The 20,061-nt window shown below is 49.5% G+C and overlaps 2 protein-coding genes across 6 annotated transcripts in view; one reads left to right on the top strand and one right to left on the bottom strand.

The window, feature by feature from the left end:
- TMEM184B (transmembrane protein 184B) overlaps nt 1-15,200 on the top strand; it is a 30,863-nt gene extending 15,663 nt beyond the window's left edge. For 2 of the 4 annotated variants that reach the window (XM_050323560.1, XM_050323561.1), the window contains 8 exons: nt 108-273; nt 3,476-3,566; nt 4,100-4,175; nt 7,271-7,362; nt 7,665-7,834; nt 9,780-9,974; nt 10,841-10,864; nt 11,903-15,200. In XM_050323560.1, the coding sequence (XP_050179517.1) occupies nt 108-273; nt 3,476-3,566; nt 4,100-4,175; nt 7,271-7,362; nt 7,665-7,834; nt 9,780-9,974; nt 10,841-10,864; nt 11,903-12,144 (1,056 nt within the window). In that variant the 3' untranslated portion in view covers nt 12,145-15,200. The remainder of the gene's footprint in view (nt 1-107; nt 274-3,475; nt 3,567-4,099; nt 4,176-7,270; nt 7,363-7,664; nt 7,835-9,779; nt 9,975-10,840; nt 10,865-11,902) is intronic. The other 2 variants (XM_050323562.1, XM_050323563.1) reach the window with 1 other exon arrangement.
- Nucleotides 15,201-16,186: 986 nt separating this feature from the next.
- MAFF (MAF bZIP transcription factor F) lies at nt 16,187-19,602 on the bottom strand. 2 transcript variants are annotated; one of them, XM_050323580.1, is made up of 3 exons: nt 19,447-19,602; nt 18,280-18,333; nt 16,187-18,198 (listed from the first exon to the last, which is right to left on the bottom strand). In XM_050323580.1, the coding sequence occupies exons 1-3, from the start codon at nt 19,549-19,551 to the stop codon at nt 17,785-17,787; spliced, it is 573 nt and encodes a 190-aa protein (XP_050179537.1). In that variant the 5' UTR covers nt 19,552-19,602; the 3' UTR covers nt 16,187-17,784. The 2 variants fall into 2 exon arrangements, with proteins under 2 accessions (XP_050179537.1, XP_050179538.1); XM_050323581.1 differs by lacking the exon at nt 19,447-19,602 and adding an exon at nt 18,915-19,268.
- Nucleotides 19,603-20,061: the final 459 nt, after the last annotated feature.

Raw genomic sequence — 20,061 nt, forward strand, 5'->3', positions numbered from 1 at the left:
GTGATTTACTGAGTTTGTTTTTCCTGGCCCAATTGACTCTCCAGTTCTACTTTCTCCTCTCTACTCCATATTCCGCTGATCCTGGTCTCCCCTCTCCGTCCTCTCAGATCTACATGCATCTTCGCTGCTATAGCTGCCCAAACGAACAGCGCTACATCGTTCGGATCCTCTTCATTGTGCCCATTTATGCCTTTGACTCATGGCTCAGTCTCCTGTTCTTCACCAATGACCAGTACTATGTTTACTTTGGCACAGTGCGGGACTGCTATGAAGGTAAGGAGGGGTCAGACAGAGGTGGGAAGTCTCTGCCCTGAGGGAACTTTGTTTCTGGTTGAGAACATGGAGAAAGCATCACTGTCACCTACTGAAGCGAAGTTTTGTGGTGTGCCTAACTGGACGACCATGGCTTGCCTACTGACTGAAAATCATAGAATCAAAGCCTGGTCCAACATTACCCGCTTCCTCACTGGCCTCTGAGCATGACAGGATGTGTTGGGCCTTCCCTTTACAGTGTTCTGTAAAGACAAAGTTTATGGTTTTCTTGGGTCCTTTGCTTCAGGAAGGTATAAAGCCAAAGAATCTGATTGTATCTGAGTGTTAGAAAGCGAGGTATTGCTTAGCTGCTGGCTCTTCTAACAGCACTTAATCAGCAGCCAAACACGTGCTTTGTTGTGTTTTGGTGGTGCAGTGTGTTAGCAATGTATTCTTCTGGTCCCATCCTGTGGCCACTTGTGTGCTTGCACAGGGTAGCAGAGCTGCCACATGCTGAGGCTGGTCAGGTGTAGTGCTTCAGAGTCCTGCAGGAGAGAGGATACCATGTTCAGGATGAATTATCAATGGCTTCGTTTTTGTTATCTGCTGCAGATAACATAATACCACTAATGCTGTATGTGAGGGAAGTGGTTACTCCCCAGTAAATGCTATCTTAACTTCCCTCCTGATCTTATCCTGAAAGAAACCTCTATCCACCCGTCAGGAGAGACTGCACTCTAGCAGTGTATTTTTGAGGACAATTTATCACCATCCCCTCATTAAATCATAACTCATTGGTGCAGTTATTTTGGTAAGATCTGCATTGCAGAGAGGTGCCCCTGGCCATGTGAACAAGTTAATCAGCTGAAGGGACCAGCAGGCCCTCCTCACATCCACAACAATGCTCTGAGATGCTGCAGCAGATGGCAAACGTGCACACGTGATGCAGAAGGCATCTTTGTTTGGGCCTGGTTTTATATTTTCCCTGCCCTGCACATGTGTAGGTCTAGCAGGAAGCCTGCTGCTCTGCGAAACTCCTCTCCTAGCAACAGCCAGTGTCCCCCTTCCTCTCTCACTCAGGGAATTTGCAAACATTTGAGCTTCTGCTCAGGAGGCAGCCCGTGTGCCAGAGTTCACCTTGGCACATTGGCCTGTGTGAAAAAACTACAGGTGGAGGTGAAAGCACCTTTGGAAAGCAGGTTTCTCCCTCACTTTTTCTGGGGATTAGTTCGAAAGAGCCTTTTTGTTCACTTCCCTCCCTTGACATCCACCTTATCCTTTCTTTTACTGAGAAGGTTTTAGGTTGTGAAGTGGGGAGGAGCTCTTTTAGGGAATGGGGGGAGAAGACCCTACTAATAAATTTTGAAAGCAGTCTAGAACCATTTGTAGACTGCATTTCATAGCGTTTTGGTGTTGCTCTTTCATGTGACTCTATTTCTGTAAAAACCTGAGTGTCAGTAACACTGACACAAGTAGATTTTTCTTTTCTTCTGTTACATTGATATCATGAGTATCCTCTAATACATTTGGATCAGAAATGGGAGAACTGTTCTTTTGCTAGTGTGATGAGCTTTGATCCCTAGCACCTACTTCTTTTGGGGAGGGAGGCAGATACTTCTCCCTCCCTTTTATTCCTTCTGTTTTGTTTAGTCTTATTCCTCTGATGTCATCTCTTCCTTAGCGCTTGTGGAATGGCCTGGTATTGTAATGACCACATCAGAGGGCAGGGGTCACTGGAGGACAATAGGAAAAGCTCAGCTTTTCTTCCTCTGGGTGCTGGGAGTGTCAACTAAGTTGCAGAAAAATTGAAGGCAAAAGGGGTTACCACAGTTATTTAAATGAGTTTTCCATGGTTGGACTTTTCTCTCCTAATTAAGGCTTTGGCAAAGTCGTTACTGTGTGGACTTCGTAAGGATTACAGGTAGAGTAACAGTATACCAATTACATACATAGAAGCAAGTATACCATTGGCTTTTAGGTGCCATAGCATTCTTGCCAGCTAGACACATCTACAAGCCATAAATACAGTGTTTTGAGACTATGCGAATTTTGGGAAGTGTTGAGTACCTCTTTGCCAGGGCATAGTTTGGATGCTTGTAGAAGAATTAGAGTTGATGTCTGACTTCAGTTCATCCATGTGGAAAAACTGACCTCAGGTCTAATAACCAACTGCCTGAGGAAACCAGCGTCTCCGTGCTGTATGTTATTAGGCTTCTGTTCTTATTTCAAAGTTCCTTGAGACTTCTGTTTCTATCCCAAATTGTTTGGGGCAAAAAGTAGGATTTGGGTGTTGTCCTTCCAGGGAGTGTCCAGGTACAGATGACCATAGAAAATAATGTTGAAAGAAGGCTTATTTGGTCTGTCCTTTTGCCCCAGGGCTGTACGCAACAAACTCAGCAGTACAGTCCTTACCCTAAAAAATCTCACAACTTTGAGGGTCCAACAGCGATTATAACAAGTCCAGAGAGTGGCAGACAGGGCACATGCAGGCTTACTCCGTGCATTAAAGCAGGTTTGGATCCAGTAAAAAGGAAATACATCTGTAGTTAATGGAGAACTGAAATGGGACAAACTATTAGTGGTCAGTTCAAGAAGGCTGTTTGCTGTCTGTACCATGTTGCTGGGGAAGGTGAAGCGGCCCAAGGAGAAGTTTATTCAGTAGACAAGAAATTTCATCTTTCCGAGGAAATGAAGCACAGAATCTGTTTTTCAAAAATCTCCACCAGACATGAAAACAGTGTTTCACTAAAACCTCTGTTTCTCCACCTCATGTCTATAGTCTGATTACCTGGCAGAGAGAAACTGTGTTCATCAGCTAGAAGGTTAAATGCAGGAGATAACATATGGTTAATGGATCAGATGTATCTTTCCCGGATTATTTAGTACCAGTGTAATGTCCTAGAATAATGCACAGGAACCCTGTAAAGAATGGCATCTTACAGATGCCAAATAAAACAGAGACTGACCACAGTTTTAAATGATTCTGTGACCCTTTTGGCATGAGTCATGGAACTGGCCTGGGACCATGGCCAAGCTCCAGTTCAGATAGTCTTGTGAGTGCTGAGGTAGAACGATAAATGCAGTGAAAATAATCTGGAGTGCTTTGAAGGGAAAGGTACTGCATAAGCAGTCCCTGCTAATGTTTGGTCTGTTGCCTGTACTCTTGGTCCTTGCACTTGTTTTGAAGTTGGTTGTCATTTTACTCTGATTGATGTCTTTGCAGCCTTTGTAATATACAACTTTCTCAGCCTCTGCTATGAGTACTTGGGAGGGGAGAGCTCCATCATGTCTGAGATCAGAGGGAAACCAATTGAGTGAGTATTTATTGTGCTTACAGCATGACGCTATCCTCCTTCTGAGCCCATCTACTTTTCCTCTTATCCCTGCCCTGAAAAACTGTGTCATGTGGCAAATGTCTGCTGGGACTGGGCAGTGTGGATGGTGATGATTTACCAGTACCCTGCTCTGAGACAGATCAGGGTGATCACATCCTCTTAGGCAAGCTGGACTGATACACAGCTTTTCTGGACACCTGCCTACGCATTTGCTTATTTTCTTATTCCCTTCTCCTCCTTTAAATCTCTCTGTCTTTAGTTGATTGTGCTTCCTTTAGGATCTATGCTTCTCCCCATGCTGCTCAATTAAAGGAAAAATATAATTGGAGTGTATAGTCTGGATGTTGTTTTAGACATTCCTCTGAAAGAGTATGGCTGTAACTTTAGTTATGGTTGGAGAAAGCATCAGTCCTGCAACTTTGCTACAGAGAGATAGATAAAGAGGGTAGGAATCTTGCACTCCAGCCCAAATCTTGCTTGTGAACCCTCTCATCTTGTGTTGGCTGTTTCAGGTCCAGCTGTGTGTATGGAACTTGCTGCCTGTGGGGAAAGACCTATTCGATCGGATTCCTGAGGTTCTGCAAACAGGTATGGGCTGGAGGGACTGTGCCATCCTGCAGAAATGAATGAAGTGTATGTGGGTGGCAATGGTGCCTTTTGCTGCTGAACTTCTGAGATGAGCACTCCTTTGAGGGGGGTTGTAATAGCATTTTGAGAGGCCTGCAGACCGTTGAGGAGGTGTTTCAAGGTTGGTTTGTTTTGAATGATTTTAACGTTTCCTCCTCAACCCTGCATCAGGAAAGCCTTAGCAAAGGACGCAAGTTATCTCCTAGAACTGATGTTAACCCTGTGAAGAAACTTTTCCCTTTATGAATGACAGAGGTCCCAACTTTAAGATGTCTGTGCTGTGTCGCAGACACCCCAGTTGTGTAACAGCCTCCTGAATTCCCAGAGCTGCTGTTGTGGCTTGGAGTTGAGGAGGGGGTGGAGGTTAAGCATGACACATTGCTTTGTAGGAGGAACCAAGTATTGCTCATCATGTGTCTGTCTGTGCTGAACTGGGTATGTCGAGTGGGAGGGCGGGAGCGAGGGAGATCTAAACCTCGATACAGCCCTTGTCTGCTCATCCCAGGTCAGTCACCTCTGGCTGTCATCAAACAGCAGGTGAATTTCAAGTCTTTGCTCCCTTGCTGAAATGAACACACAAGGTTTCTCTGGAGACAGCGTGAAGCAGGTCTGGTTCTTTGAAGGGGCTCAGGTCATTGTAATTCCAGTCAGTGAGTCTAGATCTTTGCCCTGGCTTTTCCTGTACTTCATGACCTGTCTTCTGTGTTTTAGCAATATGCAGAAATATCAAAGTTAAAATGACGCCTCAGTAATATCCAGTGCAGCACAAGTGACCGTTTCCAAAGGATGACATCTTTTGCTTGTCTGTTTGTTTGTCCCCGACCCATATTTTGTCCTTACAGCTTTCCTGGTTTTTTTCCCTGATACTTTATTTTCTACTCTGTACCCAATATGCTGCTTCACCTGTTTCTCTTGGGTTTCATTTGGACACCCTGTGGTGGATACACTGCATTACCTATTCTTTGTGCTCCTAATGTTAACTTTTACCTTTTAAACAAGCAGATGTAACACCCATGAAAGGTGAATGACTGCTGTAGAAATAATTTCCCTTAGACCTCTTGTTTCTCATGTCTCACAGCCTTTGATGGTTGCCACCACACAGGTTGTGCCTGGCTGTGTTTGGAAAGTGTGTTCACCACAATGAGGACTAGAAGCACTCTTTGGGGAGGAGGAGGTGTGTTTTTTCTGCCGGCCTCCACAAATCCTAGCTCATTTGGTAACTCTGGCTAAGGTGGATAGTTTGCTTTTCCCTTGCTGCTATCTAGCAGCAATTCTAGTCAGGCCTGCCCTTTGCCAACTAGTAAGACTGCTGTGGAGGCTGTGAGGGAGATGTCTTGCAAATGGATATTTAAATACTTCTGTCCTTTTTGGCTTGAGCTTAAATATTGCCTTGGTGAGAAATTGTTGACGCCAAGACTCACTTTCTCTAACTTCTAGACTTCCAGGATTGCCAAGGAAGACCCCTCAAGGCAAATTCTTTGGGAAGGCTGGTGCAAAAGAGCAACAGAGCACATGTCAGTACTGATCTGGGCAGTATCCACCATCATGATGGTCAGGGAGGGGAATGTGCTGAAAGAAACACCTTGTCCTTTTTAGCCCTGATCTCAGCATCTCCAGCACTTCTGTTGCCTCCCATCACACCTACCCATTTTCTGCTCTTTCCAGCCCCTTTCATCCTGAAGGAATCTGTACTATAATCATTCTTTCTTTCCATCTTCACACCCGCTACAAGCTTTTCTCAGGCAGGTGCCTGTTTTGGGTCAGTGAGTCTGTCTGTGTTTCCTGTGGCCCTCCAGCAGTGTGGTGGCTGCAGCGTAAAATCCAAACAGCTTGTTTCCTTAAAGATGTCTTGATTAAGATTCTTTACTGGGCCTGTGTCTGATGACCCTCACACATGGGTCACACACCATCCATGTGCTTCCCATATGCTGTAGCATCTTCTAGGGAAGCAACTAAAAATAGTACGTGGTGGTTTGGATTGCAGGGAAATGGTTAAAACATCCCAGATCGGAAGAAGGGGAAGCTCAGAGGATGGAGTTGTTTACCAATTAGCTTGACCTTTTCCAGTTCACATATTTACAGTGACTCACTAACTGGCATGTGCTGGGGTTTTTAATCTCCTTGAAGTCTTATGACCACTAACAAATTGCATCGTATCCAAAGCAATTATTACTGTTTGGTTTTGCCTTCTTTCTTTACATAGCCCTCCCCACATGTGCACAGGTCAGCACCTGCCAAGGCTCTTCCAGCCTCCTTCAGGGAGACACGGGTCGTATCTTTTCAGGGAAACATTTTTAGGGTCGTAAGCCTTCACTCTCTTAGGACTTCAAAATTCAACATCTCCAGAAAGCTGAAGAATGGGGTGGCTTTGAGAGAGCACTTGTCGCAATAGGAGCAGTGGTTTGTACTGGCAGAATGGATAGAGTTGATCCCAAGTGCCGTGAAATCTTTGGGAAGATTCGGTAAAGGTCACGTGGATGACAGCAGAACAGCTCTTCACTTCTGTCTGCCAACACACATCTCCGTGTATACAAAACACCTTAATACCATAGCAGCTGTCAAAAGTTCCTCCATGGAGAACTAAGTTCCCCTCCGATCCAGAGGACCTTCTTGCCTAACTTTATGACAACTGTGGATTGGAGTTTGCTTTCCTTTCCCAGTATGCCTCTGTTAAACTTGCTGTGTCCATACTATAGCACAGTGTAGGATTTTTTGTTTTTCATACAGTTGCCATGTATAAATGTGCTGCAGCACAGCCTGTGAAAAGCAGCTCTGGAAGACAGGACCTGAGCAGCCTCTAGAAGCAACCCTACAGAGAGGTTTTTCTTCCCATTCTGGACAAGTAGATAGGCCACATACTGCTTCTGAATCTCCTCTATCTCTTTTTGGGTGTTGCAGTCCTCAAGCACAATTGATTAGGAAGTGGCAGGGTCAGACTCCTTGTTGGGGCTGGACCGTGTTGCCTTGCTGAGTTGTCCTAGTGGACACTACATCGTGATGCTGGTTTGGGGACTTGGACCTCCTGTCTTATCATTATTCCTCTCTCATTCCTGTAGGCTACCCTGCAGTTCTGTGTGGTGAAGCCTCTCATGGCGATCAGCACAGTCATCCTTCAGGCCTTTGGCAAGTACCAGGATGGTGACTTTGAGTAAGTTTATTTGTCTGGCATGCAAGACTTGCTGCCCCTTCTCTTCCTGGCTTTGCATATTGTCTGTGCGTGTGCTGGGCCATGGGAAAAGATGGGACAACATGGACTGATGCACATGAGAAAAGAGGGCAGGGGTAGCCCTCTTTCAGAGCCCTAGTTTCAGGGTTTTTCTACCTTGTTTTGGGGGAGGGAATGGGACAGGGAGGCAGGAAGGAAATGGACTCTTCGAACTCTCCAGTGACAGTGGCAAGAGGAAAAGATCATGCTGAAGCTTCAGGCATTCATGTATCTTCTCTTTTCAGTGTGACCAGTGGCTACCTCTATGTGACGATCATCTACAACATCTCTGTCAGCCTGGCACTGTATGCCCTCTTCCTTTTCTACTTCGCCACACGTGAGCTGCTCAGTCCCTATAGTCCAGTCCTCAAGTTCTTCATGGTGAAGTCTGTCATCTTCCTGTCCTTCTGGCAAGGTGAGCTGCTTTTCCCTTCCCTTGGTAGGCACACAGAGCTCTCTGCAGGGCCTCAGACATTAGAGTTGAGAGAGCAGATGTTGATGAATAGACGGAATGTATTTTTGTATTCTATTTGTTTTATAGCCGTTCATTGCTCTTCTCTGGAAAACCTGTTTTGCTCATTTTCATTTTTGTTTCTATGCTTCTGAATCCTCACTGTCCCTGTGTGTGTGTGTGCACACGCATATCTACCTGGCAAAATCAGCTGATAGGATGAAGAGTCCTTTGCATTCCTGGAACAGTCATAAAGCACAGTCTGCCAGCATTTTATCTGCATGCTGCCATTTTATTGATTAAAGCGGCACATCTCAAAATTTTTAGTACTTTTTTTAGTGCTCTATAAATAAAATTTTAATGGTATGTCTGTGATTTATGTGAAGCAGCAATCTGGCTGAATGCGGTGTGTGCTGCTACAGACCCACCGCTGAGCGAGACATTCGGAATTCATACACATGACGCAGAGGCACATTTGGAAAGTTGAAATTCCACCTAAGCTTAGTGCTTCTTACTAATTGGCTCTAAGCATTTCCCTGTTCAGTGCCCTACTTAGGTTTACTGAGTTGCACTTCAAAGACTAATTGAGTAGGAGCTTGGGTGGAATTCAGGCTGTTGGAGTGTGGCCCATCCTCCCTGTCTACGGACAAACTAATAAGCGTTTAGTTTATCATCTTGAGCCATTTGGTCGCACACTTCTGTCTTCTTTGGAATTCTTCAGCCACCATGGTTTTGTACAGGGAAGAACCTCTTCCTTGCGGTAGTGTGTCAAAAATACCATATGCTTTAATGAAAAGTTCTGTTACTTGAATTTTTGCTCTAGCCAGTGGAAGTGCTGATGTTGCAAAACGTGGAATATGTAAAAATTTTCTTAGGGATGTTCTTTGATGTTTGATCTTTGTGCACTTTCAAGTCTAATCAACAAGAAAGGAGATTTAATCCATGAAACAGAGAGCAGCTAACGAGCTCTAAGTGTTGTCCAGGTGTTAGAAAGACAAATTACTTGTCTGTAGAATTACCTTGTTAAGGTTTTGGGCTCGACACGTTTCAGATCTCAGACCTAGAGGAAGGTTAATAAAGCTTGGGAAGAAGGATGTACCACTGAGAGGGGACACAAAGAATGTAGAATTTTTGAGCCACAAGGTCATTAGGCAGAACCCCCAAGATAAGGAAGAAACTAAAAAGACAGCTCATCAACTGTGTTGAATCAGCTCTGACTGGGTAAAAGGTAATTCTGGCAGGGGGAGATCATGACCACAGACCCAAAAAACCCACTGACTTGAAAGAAGAGACTGAGCAAGAAGACTAATTAGTATGAGAAGTGAGACAATTGTTAACCAATAGGAGATAAAATACTAATTAATAAGAGAACTAGGAAACTTGTAGCCGAGGAACATTAATGGCTGTGTTTGCTAAAATGTATAAACAAGTGAGTTTTGGTAGTGGTTGTGCTGGCTTTGTGGATTTGCCCCCCAGCACCCCTTTCTGCACAGGACTGTAAATAAATCAAATACCTAGACTGTGTGTGGATTGGCCTATTGCACAGCATGTGAAAGAACCTGTTTTGGGACAACAGAGAGATCACAGGAGCGCTTGCAGAAATACCTGACTGCTTTTACCGTTTTGGACTTGAATTAGTCGTGCAACAGTTAGTTCCACAGTTTATGCATCAGTTGAGAATAGAAGAGGGTCGGTGTTTGAACATTCTTTGCTTAAGCATATTTATGTCATTTTGTTCCTCTTTTCTCTGTTGCACAAGTGACTGTAGGTGGGTGTATGTAGCCCGCTCTGTTTGTAGCTCCCGTGTTGTGGGGTTGCATGTAGGACATACAGCACAAACAGCTGTTCTTGACAGTTACCATGCTATCGTGTTTTCTGCACATTTACATGAGCTTGTTGTTTTGTTTAGGGATGCTGTTGGCCATCTTGGAAAAGTGTGGTGCCATCCCCAAAATCCACTCTGCTAATGTGTCTGTGGGTGAAGGCACAGTAGCTGCTGGGTATCAAGACTTCATCATCTGTGTGGAGATGTTCTTTGCAGCCATCGCCCTGCGCCATGCCTTCACATACAAAGTGTATGTGGACAAGAGAATTGATGCCCAAGGTAGGCAGTATCCCGGTGCATATGGTTTGTCTCTTCAGTAGTGAGACTGGGTGGAGACTGGTCCCTCAGGCAGCCAGCACACTGATATGACTCTCAACCTGAATGCTTGGAAAATGTCACATCCCCTCCTCCGTGGTGTCTGAACAGATTCATTGTGCAATGACTCTGCAGGGCAGAAACCTTGCCTGAATTGCACTGTTCCCTTTTCAGTTCCCCAGTGTGCCACCCACAACAGCTTGTTGCAGACCTGAGGGCTGCAAGAAGTTGCATCGTTTTGGTGGAGTGGGTTTGTCCTTCTTCCTGTCTCACCAGAGGGGAACTCCATTGCTCCAGATTGTGCAACAGACTGAAGTCAAGAGGGACAGGGCCTAAAACAGGCTCTGTTTTGAATCTGGCTTGGGAAGATGAGACTGTGCTTTGGCAATATATTTGTCATGAAGGAGGAGGATCTCCCTGTAATGACTTTGTGAGGGCTGGGCTGCTAGAAGTCTTATTCTAGGGAAGAGGAAGGTGGATGTTATCTCTGGGAAAAGGGGGTTTTTGTGCCCAGTCTATGCACGTACATTCAGTGTTTTCCAAGTAAAGGGGTTCTTTCCTGCTGAGGGAGATCTGTGATGAGGTGTGGGAAGACAGCAGCCTGTAGATGACCTTTCCATCCCAGCCAGCCCCAGAGGTTTTGGAAGGAAAGTGGTTGCAGTGGGGGGGAGATGAGATCTGTTGGTGACAAAAGGGTAAACTGGCAAGTACAAGTGGGGAATGTTTCGGTGGTGGGCCTTGTTCAGTTCTTGTTATTTCCTCTTTCTCTCTGTCTCTCTCTCCTCTTCCTTTTATCTCTCCCTTGCTTTGGCCACTGGTCCCTGATGCAGCTGTTCCATCATATGGGCCATACGGTAGGTACAGCATGCTTTGTGTGTTTGTCTCAGTTGGCTTTTAGCTGGGATGCTGTTCTCTCCTGATTCCCAGCTTGCCTACAGTCTGTCCCTGTCCCTTGTTCCCCCTTCCTTGTAGGTCTGTAACTCTGCTGCCTCACACAGCTGCTTTAGGGTTGTCTGGATTATAAGCAGTAAAATGGCTGTGTGGGCAGTGGAGTAACACACAGCTTCTGAGTGTTCCTGTCAGAGCCATGCAGCTTCAAAAGAACTGGTTTGTGCTCTCACCCCAGCCTCCCCTCACTTTTGTAATTGCCAAAGATGATCAGCACACTTTGTTTCTCTCATGGAGCTCATCCCCAGGTTTGAGCAGAGCCAGAAGCCCACACTGGAAATGGAACCTAAAAACCATGAGAAATGGCATTTCCTAGAAGGACACACTGCCTTCCTCTATGCTCAGCACTTGAGTGGGACAGTCTCCAACTGTGGCTTCCTTCATGGTATCACTGTGACACCCTCTACACCAGGGGTGGTTCTGTGTTAGTACTGCCTGTTCCCCTCCTTTCCCTCCTTTGTGCTGCTTTCCCACTTGTACGATCTCTTTCCTGTGGACACTTTGATACCACCCAGCAGTGTAATTTCTAGTGAGTGGGAATGGCAAATGGCATTTCTTCTACAATTTTTAACATTACCTTAGTTTTTGGTCTTCTGAAACCCTTTACAGGAGTACCTCCCTATCTGACTGTCTTCAATTGCACACCCAAGCCAGCACTGGTAGTGCGTAGTGGAGGTTGTCACTGTGGGTATGTCCTATTCTCATGGTGTGTCCCCCATTTAGTGCTGAGGGGGATTCGCTTGGCTAACAGCATCTGAATTTAGGAGCACCACTGGTAAAACCATTTGTGTGGCATTTCCTCAGCAGCTGCTTAAGGAAGTCTGTAACATACCATCTACGGGATCTAGGATTGCATGTTCCCTGTTCCCCTTAGCTTCACGTTCAGGGACATGGGGGAAGGCAGCAGTGTTCTTCACTTGTCCCTCCCTGTCTTACCCAAACAGGTCGCTGTGCTCCCATGAAGAGCATCTCCAGCAGCCTCAAGGAGACCATGAACCCTCATGACATTGTCCAAGATGCGATCCACAACTTCTCCCCAGCCTACCAGCAGTACACCCAGCAGTCAACGCTGGAGCACGGTCCACCCTGGCGCAATGGCAGTCACGTTATCTCGCGCTCCCACAGCTGCTCCGGTGCCCGTGACAACGAGAAGACCCTCTTGCTGAGCTCTGACGATGAATTCTAGGAGGGGAAACTGCCGGCACAGGCTGTCAATTTCCTCCTTTTTTTTTTTTTTTTAAATAATTTATTAAAGCAGAAACACACAAGTCATATCACTTCCTAGAGAGTACAGATTGCAGAAGTGTGGGCACTTCCCATTAGCTTTGTGGGTACGGACATGATGAGCAGTGTGGAGGTGGTGGAATGGCCAGGACTCTATTCTCGAGCCCATTCCTTAAAGCAGCAATCAAATTAATTGAAGCAAAGCTCCAGGGTTTGGGGCTCTGGCTTCCCACATCTGCCCAGCTTGGTGTGGAGCGTGACTGGCCAGAGCCTGGAGTTGTGGCCAAAAATGTTTTTGTTTTTTTTTCCCAACAGGACAACCTAACTGCTTTGTATTTCTTTTCCCGAATGGTTGAGGTAGGCAGTTTTTTCCCCAACTCTCTGATACTAACATCTCTGTGATCCTTGGGAAATGGGATTGGGATGCAGTGATAAGCATCCCTGAGGACCAGACCAGAGACTGGTCTATATAGACATTGCCTTGAATGCTAAGTAAGGAATATCTGCCCCCACCCTCCTGAGCACCTGGTTTTGAGCCCTGGAGTCACTTGAGTGAGCCGAGGGTGAAAGGGCAGGGCTTTTTTCCTTTTCTTTGTCTCCCTACATCCCCTGATCACCATCAAAGCTGATGCTTGTTGAGGCTCAGTGGGGATGGAATTGCTTTCTCACAAGGATGGAGTTTTCTAATCACTAAGTGTCCAAGCTTCCCATCTCCCTTGTGTGTTCCTGTGGCTAGAAGCCTCCCTGGAGCATCTGTCTCCTGCTAACAAGACTGAGGACTGCCCATGATAGGTGGTGGAAGTTTGTAGAGCTTTGGCCCCTTCACTCCTCTTCGGGAAGGGATGATACGTAAACACAAAAACAGTTTTTGTTTTTGTTTCCTGTTCCCCAGCATCACAGCTGCCCCTTCTAAAGGTGTGGGTTGCACGAGGTAGCTGCTGGAGCATCCTGGTCTCTCACAGGTATCTCTCCCCGTGCTTGGTATCACTGACTTTCCCTGTGAGCTGCACAGATTTTGCTCTTAGGCTGGAATATGCAGAAAGGAACATTGCACACTCCTTCGTTTTTTATCTCCATAGCTGTTTTGGGCCAAACTGGAGCAGACTTGAAACCTGACATGACCTGGCTGGTTGAAATTGTCCCTTTTATTCTCCCAGGCAGTAGTTGCTGCTGCACATTTCACAGACCCTGCTGCAACTGAGTGCTATCAAGGGTGGAACCAGCATCCATGGACGTGGGAGAAGCTTTCCCTTGCTTCTGTTGGGTTTTGGATGGGCCCATGAGTACTTAGTAGAGCAACAATAGAAGTGATCCCTCTGTAGATCTATCCAGGGACCAGAAAATGCCTCTTGCTTGCTTAAAATTATCTAGGGGAAGAGTGGGCAGCACACTCAAGTGCTACAGGTCAGATGCTCCTGTCTGCAAGAAGGAAGCCAAACTGAGATACTGGAGCAAGCTGCTGTGTTCTTCTCAGCTGTAGTTTCTCCATTCCTCTCCCACTTGCCTTCCCTGCCATCAGCAGACCTGTGTGGTTCCACATGGCCCTCGTTGCTCTGCTAGGAGCACTGGAGGCTGGTTTAGTGCCTGCAGGTTACCTCTCCATTTGTTTCCTAATCCATCTACTTGTTTGTTCAGTGTCTCAGAAGCGAGTGAAGAGCGTCTCATTTCCTCAGTACCCCTGCCCAAGCTGGGCAAAAGGGCTTAAAGAGAGGCAGGTTTGCTCCCTGCTTTGAGAATAAGATAAGGGAAGGGCTCAAGGACAATGTCTCCTTCTGTACTTGTGTCTGGAGGGACGATGAATCAGGTGGGAGCAACAGTGCTGACTACTAAAGGAGCTGGAGGCAGGATCAGTGGATCCAGCAGCTTGTGTGCTGTTTGATTTCCCTATTCGCACACATCCTGCAATGTTGTTCGTTACTGTTTTTCCTGTGTCTGCTTACATGGACATGCAAATACATTCTGCCAGGCTTTGTGTGGGCTTGGTGTAAAACTTCCTCATACATAAGCTGCCTGGAAAGCAGGGCTGAAGATTGAATGGGCTTTCCTTCTGTCTTCTATGGCTTTGATTAATAGTCCTTTAAGCATGAGGTACTTATGGTAAAGTTGCCCTCTCTCTTAGGAAAGTAGGGCATAGGACATGTTCCTACCCTCCCCTTTCTTTGCATTTGCAGGTCTTGATGATGTCCCAGTCACCCACTTGGTGACTGCTCCTAATCTTTGTTGCATTTGGGTGGCCGAAATACAAAATCTCAGTTATTGCCTCATTGAGCACAAAGGTGGTCCAGGCTTGGAGAAGCATTTCTTAGAACTTACTTTGAAATGTCTCCTGCATATACATGCTCTGCAGAGGATCTGGATATTCTCAAAGCATCCTTTATGTAGTAGTTTCAAGTATAATCCTTTTGCACCAGCTGCCTTCAGAGAAGCCTGGTGAAGAACTAGTGCCCAAACAATAGCCAGCTGCCCTGCTTTATAATATTATATACATATATATTTTTTAACACCACACAAAATCATCCATCACAGAGCTTGCTGCTCTCCCTCGTGACAGGCAAGTGCCAGAGCAAGGATTGGCTCTGAAGCCACTCTGGCTTGGAGGAGCAAATGTAAGATTCAGAGGTTGAAACCAAGAAGGCCAAGGTATTTGTGGTCTTGCAGGTCTGCTCATGGTAGCCCAGGGCCCCAAGAAACATGTCAGTTCCAGGAGTAGGCCCTTGGAGCTGCTCTCCCTCACCTGCTTCCACTCTTCTTCCTTCCTTCCTTCCTTTTTGTTTACCATGTAACATACCCATGGGATTTGTTTATTATTTTTCCATATAGAGTAGTTCTTTGTATATAAATGACTGAAAAAAAAAGTATGATAAATAAGACAGAGTCACCTAGTTTTGTACCTATTGTGTTTAACTGATGTGAGCTCAGCGACAAGCCGCTCTCTCTATTTTGGTCTTTGTGACGTTACTCTGCAGAAATGAGCAAATATGATGACAAATAAAAAATATAGAGATAATATAGATTGTACTTAAGCTGCCTCTGCGTGGTGTTGTCTGGGTGACTTCTCTGACCCGATTTTAAGTTTTTGCTCGTTGCAGGGACTGATGCTTGATGGGTTGGGATGTTTTGTCCTCAGGAGGAAAGGTCCAGATGTCTGTAGGAGCTGAGGGAGCAGCATCGCTGCAGCACTCTGGGCTGAGACACCACTCATGGCTCAAGGTACGTGTAAAAAGCCTGTAGAAATGAGTTCTACCTTAGGTTCTCAGTGAGAAATACCTGTGGGAGAGAGGGGGCTGCTCTCTGACATGGCCCCATACCAACAGTGGCTCTGGGCTTTTCTTCCATGAGCACCCTTGGGGCCAGGGCAGAAAGTGGCAGAGGGAATGGGAATGTTAAACCCCCAAAACATCCTGAGTGCTGCAACCTGCTGAGGACCAGGCCCACCTGGGCATCAGGGGAATGTGGTCGACACTTCCACCTCAGCTCTGAGGAAGGGTGGTTTTCCACACAAGAAGGTCAGGGTTCACCTCTGGGTAAGTTGCCTGCCACATTTCCTTCCCCTTCTGCCACCCACAGACACAAGCTCACTCACTGCTTTCCTACTCACTGTTCCCAATTCAGGCAGTGAGGTCACTTGGCAGGGAAGATTTTCGGCAGAGCTGCCCTGATTGCACCTACCTCTCTTCCAGCATCCAGTCCAAGGGCAGTCCAGAGGGAATTTTTCTAGTGAAAAGCATTATTTTTCCTAGGAAAAGCTTTATTCGGCACAGCTGCACTGCTTCTGAAAGCAAGTGCTTTGGGGAGTGATGTTCAGCATTAAGCTTGCTTTCCAAGCTCCTTTTCTTTCAGGAACTATAACTGTTCTAAGGAGTCATGAGAGGTTCCCTGTCTCATCTTTTTTGGGCACGTTCTTGAACATGTCCTGCAGCAAAGCTAGAGGGAGCTAGAAAATGTGGTCTCACTGAGATACAGCTCTGTTCCAAGTTCAAGAATGACTAAACACACTCTCCCTGTGGAAAAAAAAAGAACTTGCTTTATTTGTAAAGTCTACAAAATACAGAGAAGTCGGGTAGGACACATACTGTAAGTCAGAAAATAAATAAGTTTTTTTTTTTTTGCTCTATATAAGATGTGATTTGCATATATAAAATATAAAGTACGGCTCTGTACCAACATCCTGGCTGTGCCGAGAGGCGGAATGGCAAAGAGGACGTGAAAATAACTTATGTTCGTGCAATAAATAAACCCAAGGGGAGTTGGGGTGGGGGGATGCTCACCACAGTGCCACCTCCACAAATGGCAGGCACCTCTTTCCAGGGAGAGATGGAGGCTGCAGCCGAGGGTGGCTGGCGTGGGAATACCCAGGCAGAGGCAGAACAGAGGGGCAGGGGAATCATCCACAGCAGCAGATGCCGAGACAGGTCTGCCTCCTGTTACCTCCCCTGTGCTGCCCATATTTAGCAAACCCAGCTCTTCCCCAGCATTTCAGCCTGCCAAAGAGCCGGTTGTCCCACACAGGTGTCCAAGCTGGAGGAAAACCAAAGGGAGGAGCTTACCTGCCTGCCAGGCAGCTCCCAGGAGCTATCTGTCTGTCCTTCCCACCTCCTGCACCTCCACCCCTCTCTGTGCCTCCGCAGCTATGTCCCTCAAGGGCCGGGAGCACCTTTCCATGGGCTTTATAGGCGGTGAGGCACTGGGGAGCGCTTGGTGGGGCTGTACAAGCTGGCCTGTGCTGAGCAAAACAGTGTTTATCTCTGCTCCAGCTGCCTCCGCTTCCTTCCTGCCGGTGCTGCTGCATTTCAGAGACACCCGGCCAGGCTGAGTGTCCCGTCAGCAGGAAGAGGCGTGAAGGATGTGTGTGATAGGGAAAGATAAAACAGCACCACTGTTCTCCCCTTTGTGGACAACAGCCTGGGCTGACCCACTCATGTTGCCCAGCTCTCCCTTGCCCAAGGGACCCTCCATCACTGTCACCTCTGGGGTCCCCCTGCACCACATGCTGCTACGGTGCTTTCCCATTCCATTCACACTTACCAGACATCAACCTGCAGCTACTTTCTGTCCCACCTTGACCTACCAACCTTCCCTTGCCATCTCCATCCCCAGAGACTTCAGCCATGCTGCCACCTCCCTCCCTGCTCCAGCCGTGGTCCAAGTTGTGTGCCCAATGCTGATATCCCTCACCTATGCCTTCTTCCCCTGCACTGCAAAACCTCTCTCCCCTCCTTTCCCTCTCTGGCTCCTGGGACTGCCTGGCCTGCATTCAGCTCTCCCATGCCCTCTCCCTAAAAGGACAAACCTGATGTTTTTCCACCAGCTTGGAGCCATGGGATATTTCCCCACTGCTGCCTGTGTAGGTTTGCTCTCTCCTGCCTGCACCCCCAGGAGGGGAGGGGGCTGTGGGGGCCACCAGTGGGGTCATGTCCTCCACCCCAGCACCCACACTGCAGCAGCCCTCCCCACGTAGGGGAGCTGGAGGTCAAGGGACAGGAGAAGGAGGATTTTGGGTACAAGTCCCAGCAGGGAGGAGGTCGAGGAAAGGCTGGGAGGCAATTCATGGGGGAAGGTGCCCCAGGGACGACTGTGCCCAGCCGGGGGATGGAGGCCAGCACTAGGAGTAGGCGGCCTGGTTGGTGCCGGACTTGACGATGGTGATGACACTGGCGGTGGCTGCCTTGGCAGTGGGCCCATGGGTGGCCACGGTGCGGGCAAAGCCCTGCAGGGCCTCGTACTTGCCACGGAGAGTGTCGAGCTCCAGGCGCATGGCAGCATTCTCCCGGGCCAGCTTGTCCACCTCCCACTCCAGCTCCATCTTCTGTTTCTGCAGCTCTTCCTTCTGGCAGACGCGCTTCACCCGGCAGCTGGCAGCGTAACCCCGGTTCTTCAGCGTCCGACGGCGCTGCTTCAGCCTCGCAACCTCCTCCTTGGAGAGGCCCCGCAGGTGGTGGTTGAGCTCCCGCACCGACAGACCCATCAGCTCCTCATCCGACAGCAGCGGAGTGTTCTCCCCTAGCTCCCGCTTCACCTGCCGGAGAGAGGGGTGGTCGTCTGAGGCACCCCAAACCAGCCCCCTGCCTCCCAAACCCCTGTTCTCACTGGTACTCACCTTCAAAGCCTTGCTGGAGAGCCCGTCTGCAGCCATCGTTCCCTCACGCTGGCCCTGTTGAGCAGCCAGTAGAAAAGCTGGTTACAGCCAGCCCCATGGCCCTCACCACAGAAGAGAGGACACCGGCCCTGCTGGTTCCCTGCCCACTGCCCACATCCCCCCCGCCCCGGGTCGTGTGACTCATTCCACTCGTTTAAAAAAAGGACGTAGTAATAATATTAATAGCAACGATGACTGCAAGCAATAATAATAATAATAGAGGAAGGCTGGACCTCCCATCCCTCCTTCATCCCATCACGAGATGGTGGGGATGCTGCTCTGCCCACGGGACCCAAAACGCCCGAGCCGGCTGTTGGGAGGCCAAGGCTTCCCCGCGGGGAGGAAGCCCGCGACGGATCCGCTCGAGGCTGAAGGGAAAGTAAAAGTAGCAGCCCCACGGAGCGTCACAGTGGCGAGGCCACCCAGCCGGGACCCGCGCGGAGGTGCCGCCCCTTCGCCCCGGAGGGCGCGGGCACCGCGGCTCCCGGCCCACGGATCGGGCGTCCACACGCTCGGGGGGCGAAGGGTCGGGGCCACGCAGGTGGGCGGGGGAGAAGTGGCCTCCCCGTGATTCAGCAGCACAGGGAGAAAGTCACCGAAGCGGCGCCTGTCCCCTCGTCGGTGTCCGGTTCTTCCCCGTCCCGGGACTCGGAGAGCGGGAAGGGGTCCGGAACCCCAGGCTGCAGCCCAGGAGTCTCTCCCCAGCTCGGGGAGCTCCGTCCTCGTCAGGAGAGCCCTCGGAGGGGCGACTGGGGCCGGGGTAGAGCCGGGAACGCCTCGCGAGGGATGAGGGGCTGGAGGGGGGCGGTGGGGAAGGTGGAGCCGGGGCGGCTGAAAGCTGATGCAATCCGGGCCGGGGAGTCGCCGCCGGAGCCGGGGGAGCGGCGGCGGATCCCTCCAGGGCGGTGGCTGGGACTTGGGAGGAAAGAGCGGACGGCGCCGGGCGCGGACAACCTCCCCCCTCGCCCCGTCCGATCCCGTCCCGTCCCAGCCCCAGCCCCGGTTCCCGCCCTCGGCGGCGGCGGAGCGGCCTCCAGCCGGTGCCGGACCCCGCCGCCTCCCTGTCCCGGCCGCCCCGCAGGGGGAGAAGCGGAGCGGGGAACGGGGGTCCGCCCGGCCGGCGCTCACCTGGCGGCTGCGGCCGTGCCGCGGGGCCGGTGCCGATCGGGGCGTCGGGCGACAGCTCCAGCCCCGCTCCCCGCGATTACTCACCCGCGGATTCTTTTCATTCATAAAAACACAGTCATGCGGTGACGTCACCGCGCCGCGCCCCCTCCCCGCCGCCGCGCGCGGGGCGGGCGCTGCTCTTAAAGAGACCGCTGCCCCTGGAGAGCCCCGGCGTGACCGCCCTCGTCGCGCACTGCCGGCGTATTAAACACGCCGCGGTACGAACGCGGGCAAGCTCTAACAGCGCCGGTTACAACCTCGACGCGAGGACGACGCACGCCCGGTGAACGGCCATGCCGGGAGCGGCGGGGCCCACCGAAATGGGCCGCTGCCGCTTTCAGAGACGCGGCCCCGCCCCTACCGCCCCGCCCCTCACAAAATGGCGGCCCCCACCCTTCCGCCCTCCTCTCCTCGGGAAATCGGCGGGTGCGGCGCGTGCCCCGCCCCCACGGCCCCGCCCCGGCAGCGGCGCCGCTGATTGGCCCGTCCCAGGGGGCGGTGCCACTGATTGGCCCGCCCCGGGGGGCGGTGCCGCTGATTGGCCCGCCCCAGGGGGCGGTGCCGCTGATTGGCCCG

This window comes from Myiozetetes cayanensis, unplaced genomic scaffold (genome assembly GCF_022539395.1).
Source record: "Myiozetetes cayanensis isolate MyiCay16 unplaced genomic scaffold, myiCay2020 scf3, whole genome shotgun sequence".
NCBI lineage: Eukaryota > Metazoa > Chordata > Aves > Passeriformes > Tyrannidae > Myiozetetes > Myiozetetes cayanensis.